We start from the raw sequence: 9061 nt of genomic DNA, 5'->3' as shown, positions 1-9061 counted from the left end.
TTGAGGACTTTGCTAGGACTTTGGCAGAGCTGCAGAGGCACGCCTGATTCGGATTTCCCTGACCCGGCCATCAGCGGAGGAGTGGGACACGACATCTGCCTTATTTTTTTGGGGGGGTGCTTTCTGAATGGCTCGCACCTTGCTTTCTGTTGGATGAATTCCAGCTGCATCGATTCAATATCCTAAAAAATCGACTGAGGGCACCCCAATCTAACACTTGTTGAGTTTAACTTGTAGTCCAGCAGTCCGGAAAATGGTCAACACCTTTCGTAGTTTCTCTCTTAATTCTGATAGGTCATTTGCTGACACTAAAACATCATCAAAATAGGGTACTACCCCTGATAGACCCTTCAACAGTCGCTCCATCAGATTTTGAAATAGCCCTGGAGCTACGCTGACCCCAAATTGGAGTCTGGTGCACTTGAACAATTGTCACTATGCATGACAATTATTTGTGCTTCCGCTGTGGTATGCTTGTGCTAAATCCAACTTTGCAAAAATTTGACCGGGTCCCAATGGATGCAAAAGGTGTTGAACTATTGGGACAGGGTATGTGCTTTTCTGTAAGGCTTTTTTTAACATTGCCTTATAATCAGCGCAGATTCGGACAGAGCCGTCTGGTTTGACAGGAGTCACAATGGGTGTCTCCCACTTTGCGTGGTCGACTGGGATTAGTATGCCCTGTTGCACTAATTTATTAAGTTCTTTGTCGATTTTCGGTTTAAGGGCAAATGGGACCCTCCTAGCCTTGAGTCGTATTGGGGCAATTGCAGGATCTAAGTTAAACGAAATAGGGGTCCCCACATACTTGCCCAGGCTGTCTTTAAAAACGTCGTGGAACTCCTGTTGTATCTCCCCCTTCAAATCGCACCCGATGATGTGGACTCCAGAGATCCCCATGCCCAAGGCTCGAACCAATCAAGACCCAGGAGGCTGGGAAGGTGTCCTTTCACAATGGTAGAGTCTTTTTGTGCTGGCCGTAGGTGAGCACAAAACTGTTGCAATTCCGTTTACGGGGATACGGTTTCCCTGATAATCTTGGATTCGCAGTCTTTGAGGTTTGAGCTGATCTTTGAGGTTTGAGCTGATCCTTTGCAATGTGCGGAATGGCTGTGATCAATTTGTCCCAGGACATGATGGTGATCGATGACCCGATGTCGACTTCCATTTTACATGGAATGTAAATTTATTTATATAATTTTTTATACAATCTGGGCTGGCAGAAGATTGCCCTATCCTTACGGTGGTTTGATTCGATTTTGCACTCTTTTGGGCTGGACCAATGGGAGCTCTTCAGTTTTGAAATGGCTGTGGATTGGCTGGCTTGAATTCTGCTCTGTACTTTTGGTGGCTTGGCTGCATGGCTCTGCATATGCGTGCTAGGTGCCCCTTCTTTTCACAACGTCTACAGATGACGTCCTTAAAATGACAGGATTGTCTCTGATGGGCTCTCCCGCAACTAGCACAGCGCTCTCTCTCATTTTGATCCAGTTTTTGGTTCGGAATACTTCTTCGATCTCACTGTCACTCTCGGGTTTGGCTTCCTCGCTATGTACTGGCGCTGTTTTTGATGAGTTGTCGGTCATAGTGGTTCTTTGCAATGTCTCAGCAGCTTTGGAGGATAGTTTGTGAGCCCTGGCTTTGTCCAGGGCTCAGTGGAGTGTTGGGTTTGTTTTGGCAAGAAGTCGCCTCTGTAATCGAATGTCTCCAACTCCACAAATTAGTTGCTGTAGGAGCGCATCATCGAGGTCGCGGTACTCGCAGTGCATGGCTGATTTTCTCAGGTCAGCCATGTAGACACTGATTGGCTCGCCCTCACGTTGGATTCTCTGGCGAAACTCATATTGTTGCACAAATTTCGATGGCACTGCGGCCTAGTGTGCTTGGAGGGTTGCTTGCAGTACTTGCCAGGGCACGGCCTGGACAGGCGTCGGCTTGGAGAGCGCTTCAGCATTGTCAAAAACCTCTGGTCCACAGTGACTTAGAAAGAATGCTCTCTTTCGATTATCGGAGAGGCCTTGGAAAACATTGGCCTTAAGGAAACACTCGAATCGAGCCGTGTATGACCCCCACTTCTCTCTGGCTGGGTCGAATGGCGATGGTGGCGTTTAGTTAGACATGTTCGGCGTCTCCCTATCGTAGTTGCCCTAACTGTCTGGGTTTGATAGCTAAATCTAATTCAGCTCTTTTCTGGTCTCTCTGCCAGCCTTATTCCACCTTCGTCACCAATGTTGTGTTTGCAAAATAAGGAGGCAGGAGACAGGACTTCAGTAACATCAGCTCTTAAGTTTATTGTGAGAACACAGCAACTGGAATAGGAGAACAGTCCTCCTTATATAGCATTTGGGCTGAGGTACCAGCCAATTAGAAACATGCTTTTTCCCACCAAAATTTCCCTCCAAGAATTCAAATGTATAACATGTGTACTGAATTTTTTAGTGTTTAAAAAATGCTTGCTAATATTTAAGAAACTATTCAGACTAAGACATCATTTTAGGAATGTTGTTCAAGTTTTAAAAATCTTTGGTTGGTTTTTCATAAATCTAATACTCTTTCATTTAAATCTCTTGAGAATACTCTGTCTTATTATTAGCTTATATAAAGTTTGATGTTCTAGAAAATGAAAAAAAAATATGTTCGTGGTCTTATCATTCAGAATTAATTTGCCCCAAAGAGTGAATTAATTCACATTGTTTAGGATTAATAGATCAGCCAACTGAGACCTATAAATTACACACTCCAGAAAACTATATATACAATGTTCTCTTCTTTGTTTTTAGGAAAGAATTAAGGCCTATGCCTTCAGTTGGGGATTTTGTGAAATAGAAAATTAATTAATTAATTAATTAATAATTTTAGTGACTCCTTTTAAAAATCAGGTTTTCTTGATTTCTGTGGCTTCATTTTTATATGATTACAGTATCTGCTAGTTTTCCCCTTTTTTAAAAAAAAGGTTATATCAATTGATAAAAAATCAAGTTGGGAATCTCAATCAATTAATTTATCTTTTATCAAACAGAAGCAGGCTGTAAGTTATAATTATCACTTTTTCTTTTTTCATGACAATAACATTGCTGAATAAAATTATAATGGCAGCAAATGGAAATTTTTAGCTAATTAGAAGGAAATGAAGGTTGATTAGACTAAATAACAAATGTCACTTTTTTTCTGATGAAGGTTGATGGTGAATACTGTATGAGTGTACGTGCCGATAGATGGCAAGTTATATAGGGAAGAAAGTAAGAGAAAGGATGCTGTTAATCTGGTAAACAGAAACTTTTCTTTCTCTTTTGCTAAATGCATCAAGAGGAAACATGTTTCCACACTGAGTACATGATGCTACGGTTGGACCTTTTGTCACTTTTCAGTATAAATACTTGCTGGGTGTCCTGTACAAAACATAAAAAAAGCTCCAGTTATGATTCACTATGCAGGGTAACCACATGGACTGAATTTAATCCTTTAATAGTATGTTGCATGCTTATACTTTTCTGTTCAGTAACTTTTATTAGTAATACTATTATAATGAGGATATGGTTTGTTTACAGTAAAAATAAATAGCATTCATCAGTCAGTTTTTTTCACTTGTATACATTAAACAGATTAAGCAATACAGTTTATTGTTGTTTCATTTGCAAACCTATGCTTATGTGAATAATTTCCTTGATTGCAAGGGGATTTTTACTGATACATTTATTTTGTTTACTTAAAGTTGTAGCTAATCCATTCTCAAAATTTTGACCAGCTACATTCTTCTGCTGTAGCCCTTTAAATGTCACATAATAAGTGTTAGGATTCACCTTTAATGAAACTCCCCCTGAAATGTAAATATACTTTAAGCACTGATACCCTGTAATTCAACAAATATTAACATAACATAACATAACATCAGAGTTGGAAGGGACCTTGGAGGCCTTCTAGTCCAACCCCCTGCCCAGGCAGGAAACCCTATACCATCTCAGTCAGATGGTTATCCAACATTTTCTTAAAAATTTCCAGTGTTGGAGCATTCACAACTTCTGAAGGCAAGTCGTTCCACTTATTAATTGTTCTAACTGTCAGGAAATTTCTCCTTAGTTCTAAGTTGCTTCTTTCTTTGACCAGTTTCCACCCATTGCTTCTTGTTCTACCCTCAGGTGCTTTGGTGAACAGCCTGATTCCCTCTTCTTTGTGGCAGCCCCTAAGATATTGGAACACAGCTATCATGTCTCCCCTAGTCCTTCTTTTTGTCAAACTAGACATACCCAGTTCCTGCAACCGTTCTTCATATGTTTTAGCCTCCAGTCCCCTAATCATCTTTGTTGCTCTTCTCTGCACTCTTTCTAGAGTCTCAACATCTTTTTTACATCGTGGCGACCAAAACTGGATGCAATATTCCAAGTGTGGCCTTACCAAGGCATTATAAAGTGGCACTAACACTTCACGTGATCTTGATTCTATCCCTCTGTTTATGCAGCCCAGAACTGTGTTGGCTTTTTTAACAGCTGCTGCACACTGCTGGCTCATATCTAAATGGTTATCCACTAGGACTCCAAGATCCCTCTCACAGGTACTACTATTGAGCAAGGTACCACATATACGGTACTGGTGCATTTTGTTTTTTTGGCCTAAATGTAGAACCTTACTTTTTTCACTGTTGAATTTCATTTTGTTAGATAGCGCCCAATGTTCAATATTGAAATATTCAATATGTTCAATATTGAAAACATCTAATAATAAAAGTAAAATAATGTTTATTGAAAAAAGATAAATATAAAACAAATAAAATGTGATGTTTAATACTGTTTGCTTTTTTGTCTCGTTTATTTCTTCAGGATATGTTTTATGCTGAATTATGTTATAATTTTTTAATTTTTATCAATATGTAATTTTGTATTTTTTGTCTTTTAAATGTTGAATGCTCTGAGCAATGTAGGGGAAAACATACATATTTGGCATATAAATGAAGTTTCTTCAGTTAGATCTATTTCAAAATTTTCACAATTAGTTTTCAAATATATGGTCATGCTGACTTTAAAATTTCAAGTGCTGAACAAATTAGACACAAAAGAATGAAGGATTGCTGTGTCCTTTCTCCCTGCCCCCAGCTATATTTAGTCAAACTAAAATGAGCTGAGCTATTTTGGAAGGATTTGGGGTGGATCAAGGCAATCAATCTAGTCTACAGTGAAACATTTCTCAAAATGGAACTTAAAATTGTGCCAGCCCTGTGACAGAGGAAAAAGGCAGATGTCTTTTTGGGCTGCCAAAAAAGATGGGAACCCAGCATAAATAGAGATGAATACAGAAAGGCAAATATGAATGAGTGAGTCAGAACTTAAAGCCAATAATCACAACTAGCACTGGTTATCTGCTATCTCAAAAATATACCCACCCCTCCATCTTAATTATCTTGTATCTTTTAACTAGCATTCCTCAGCATTATATTGTGTTTGCTTAAAAGCAAAATGAATAATCTACCATTAGGTTATGATCTGTTGCTCTTGAATAAGTCTCTAATTTGTGCATTATGCTTGATAATTTGTTGTAATTCATGATCTATTTTGCAATCGAACCTTTATAAACATGATTTTAAAGCCACAATTTATATATTTCCACTGAAACATTTGGTGCATTATTTTCTTGTTTATAATCATATAATCTTATTTATCACACAAAATGAATAAAGCAGTTAAAATACAAATGCAATAAATAGCCACAAAATTACACAAGCCTGCATAATAGACAATAGAATTCAAAATCTACCCAAAGGAGTAGCTTCAGCTACAACGTATTACAATGATTTAATCAGAAAGTAGTCTAATAAACTGAAGCTAGAACTGTGTAAGGACGGAATCTTTGAAACTATGCCTGCAATTATCACTGTGAGCAGCCTATACAGAAAAACACTTAGCTGATGATAATTAAAGCCTTTTTCTTTTAGTATAGGTCAAGTGTCAAACTCGCATCATCACTGTGGCATCACGTGATGTATCGGGACTTTTCCTCCCTTTGCTAAACTGGCATGGGCGTGGCCAGCACGTGACGCATCTGGCCCGTGGGCTGGGAGTTTGACAGCCCTGGCATAGGTGATTCCTTCAGTGTCTGTCTATACATGGTAAACAACAGCCAGAGTGAGAATTGAATACATGTGTAATCAATTGCAGTGCCATATATCAAGGCATGCAACAGCACAAAGCAAAACATGTTCTGGAGGCTTCTGTAGATTAACTTGATTCAGTTGTGGAATCGCAAGTCAAGCAGAAACAGGAATTTCTCTTTCCTCAAATTGCTTATGCAAATAAGTTAATCAGTGTCTTAATTGTGGTAGATAGGTGAGTTTACTACAAACTGGACCTGAGAAATCTCTGCTAGACAACATCGTGAGCCAACAGAAATGTTAGGAAACAGCTGTTTATTGTTGATAGCATAGGTATTGAGAACTGAGTCCTGAGTTTTCATTAGAGTTGGTTTGATTCACTGCAATTCTTCCAGTACTTGCTGTTTTCATTTTCCTACTCCATTCATTAAACTGCTCCTCAGAGTTTACTTAAGAGAAGAGGACACAGGGGAACAATTATTTCAGTTGCCCAGGTCATTTCATGAAGTAAAAACAAATGTATGTCAAAAAGATCTTAGAATAAGAAACGTCTTAAGAACATCTTTGGAAAGCTGTGAACTCTATAAGTCCCTTGGGGAGTATCAGGCTTCCTTAACCTCAACTTTGTACAGGGAAATAGCTGTGGAAGTATAAAACTCAATGGGAAATTGGTTAAGCGATTGATAAACTTCAATAGGAAATGCTTAAGGATTTGCATTTATTGATTTGGGGTTGTCTGTTTAGTTTCTTTTTTGAATTCATGTAATTATTAATTCTGATATTTTAGTTAAAAGCAACATAACTGACTCAAATATGCTTTTCAAAAGGCAACAGGATTTTCTTTTTTCTTTTTCTCTTAAAAATGTTCTGTTCCTCATCTAAGAAGCTTCTTGGATAAGAAGCTTGAGTTAGAACTGAAGAAACCTCTTGGATGAGAAGCAAAACATTTTCAAGGGGAAAAAAACAAAGTCCAGTTGCCTTTTGAAAAGCATCTTTGGGACAACCATGACCTGAACGTTTGAGAATCTCCACAGGCAAGAAAACTAAGTGAATTGGAAGCATATGGAATTATCATCAGACCTGACTAAAACCCATTGTGTTTGTTTCCCTTGAGTCTTTCTGAGAGTAGGTGACTGTTGGTCAAACTTAATTGACAAAAGATTGTCTTTTATTTCCATAAAATATAATTAGCATGTTAATTTTCAGCAAAGATTCTCAGATGACTTTATATCTTTCTTAAAGCAAGAATTATGTGTATGTTAAAGTCTTACATAATATTCCAAATATAGTATATTACAGTTTAGTTTTCATTGAATGCCTTCAGGCTTTCCCCAAAGCTTTTTTTCCACAAAGATACGGAAGTTGTTCCTTAATTGTACTTGGTAACTAATCCAGAATTTTAAGGTAACAATTTACAAACTTTTGAGAAGCTTGTGAAAATATTACTGTTAGGATGCTATCCTAAATATCCCACACAGTATAATTCTTCATGTTATCTAATTCTCACTAAACTACCATTCAGAATGACTGTTGTTGTTTTATAATGTTAATTTAACAAAGAAAACTTTCTGGATCTTAGGAAGACAGAAAAAAAAATGAAAATAAAATAAAGTAATAGCTTCGTCCTCTTGCATTTATTTTGTATCGGTGTCTTCTGAACTTTTGCCAAGAAAGGCCTTTGGCAGTTTGCCTAGTTGGACCAAGGTTGGTGATAGGACGAGGAATTTGTGTTGGGAGGAATTTGCTTTAATTTAGTTGAACTACACTGAGAATGAAGTAATTCTCAGCTGTTTGAATAAAGTTTTTTTGTTTTTACACTGACTGAGTTTCCTACTACCTACTGGGGCCTGGGTCACAACAGGTATAGCTAGCTTCATTACTTTGAAATGATATTAAATCTAATGACCCCTTCATTCATCTTTGAATCTTTTCAGTTTTTTCAGCAGCAATGTGCATGTTCATGTGAGGTCTACCTATAAGAGTTAGGCAGGATTTTCACAGCCATGAAGCTCATTGGTTGATTTACCGGTTACTCCTCAACATAATCAGTTTCATAGGGTTGATTACAAGGATAAATGAACAATGGAACATATAGAGTGAGAGTATTCACTAGGTTTCCCAGTCAAAGCACACATAAAATGATGGGTAGTTAGGATTGGGGTTAGGGTTAGAGTGGAAAGGATTTTCACTCCTATTGGAGGGTATCAGTTGTATCAGCCATCATAGAACGTTTAATTCACAAATTTTAAATTATCTATCACTTTAACTAAAGTAAAGAGTATTGGTGACTTTCAAATAACAGTCTTCTTTTTAACTGGAATTTATTGTTATGCTAGAGGCATCCTCATAGTGTTACTGCACAGTAATGAAGATATTAAAACTCTGATTCTAAAACATGTTGAAAACACTATATAATTGTTCATTGCACATGTTATTAAAACTTCCAGTGCCATTAGCTTTCATCATTTGCCACTGCCAGATGGTACTCTGACAGAGTAGGAAGCAATCACTGAATAATGCAAAGAGAATAAAAAATGATGAATAATATATCAGAGAATTTCTCACCCTTGTTAGTTGCAATGGCCAGTTAAAGGCAGGATCCGATATATGCCAGTGGGACTTTTGCTTGTCTCGGTTGGAGTTTTTTCTTATAATACTGATATTTGTTTTGCTTTGATGATGATTTCTGGCTTATTTTCAAGCTATGTTGCTTACAAGCTAAAACAGCTTTTTGATAATAGATGACAAAAGAGAACCACCTGTTCTTATTTTAAGTTGAATATTACCTTGATTAAATATGCATGGAGAGGAACATTGATGATTGATTGATTGCATTAATTGCATATTTAAATTCATTTCAGTGGGTCATCTAATTAGTTTGCCAAAAATAAGTGCATACTTTAATTTGCATTTCTCTCTGTATACATATATGAGCATGTTTTAGTCATTATTGATAATAATTTTAGCATATAAAATCTTCCA

The 9061-nt window shown here is 37.3% G+C and overlaps 1 protein-coding gene across 1 annotated transcript in view; it reads left to right on the top strand.

Moving 5' to 3' along the window:
• Positions 1–437: 437 nt before the first annotated feature.
• KCNT2 (potassium sodium-activated channel subfamily T member 2) overlaps positions 438–9061 on the top strand; it is a 163762-nt gene continuing 155138 nt past the window's right edge. Inside the window, exon 1 of the mRNA XM_058176642.1 lies at positions 438–549. Within this exon, the coding sequence (XP_058032625.1) occupies positions 438–549 (112 nt within the window). The remainder of the gene's footprint in view (positions 550–9061) is intronic.

This window comes from Ahaetulla prasina, chromosome 3 (genome assembly GCF_028640845.1).
Source record: "Ahaetulla prasina isolate Xishuangbanna chromosome 3, ASM2864084v1, whole genome shotgun sequence".
Lineage (NCBI taxonomy): Eukaryota > Metazoa > Chordata > Lepidosauria > Squamata > Colubridae > Ahaetulla > Ahaetulla prasina.
This window is presented reverse-complemented; position numbering and strand designations above follow the sequence as displayed.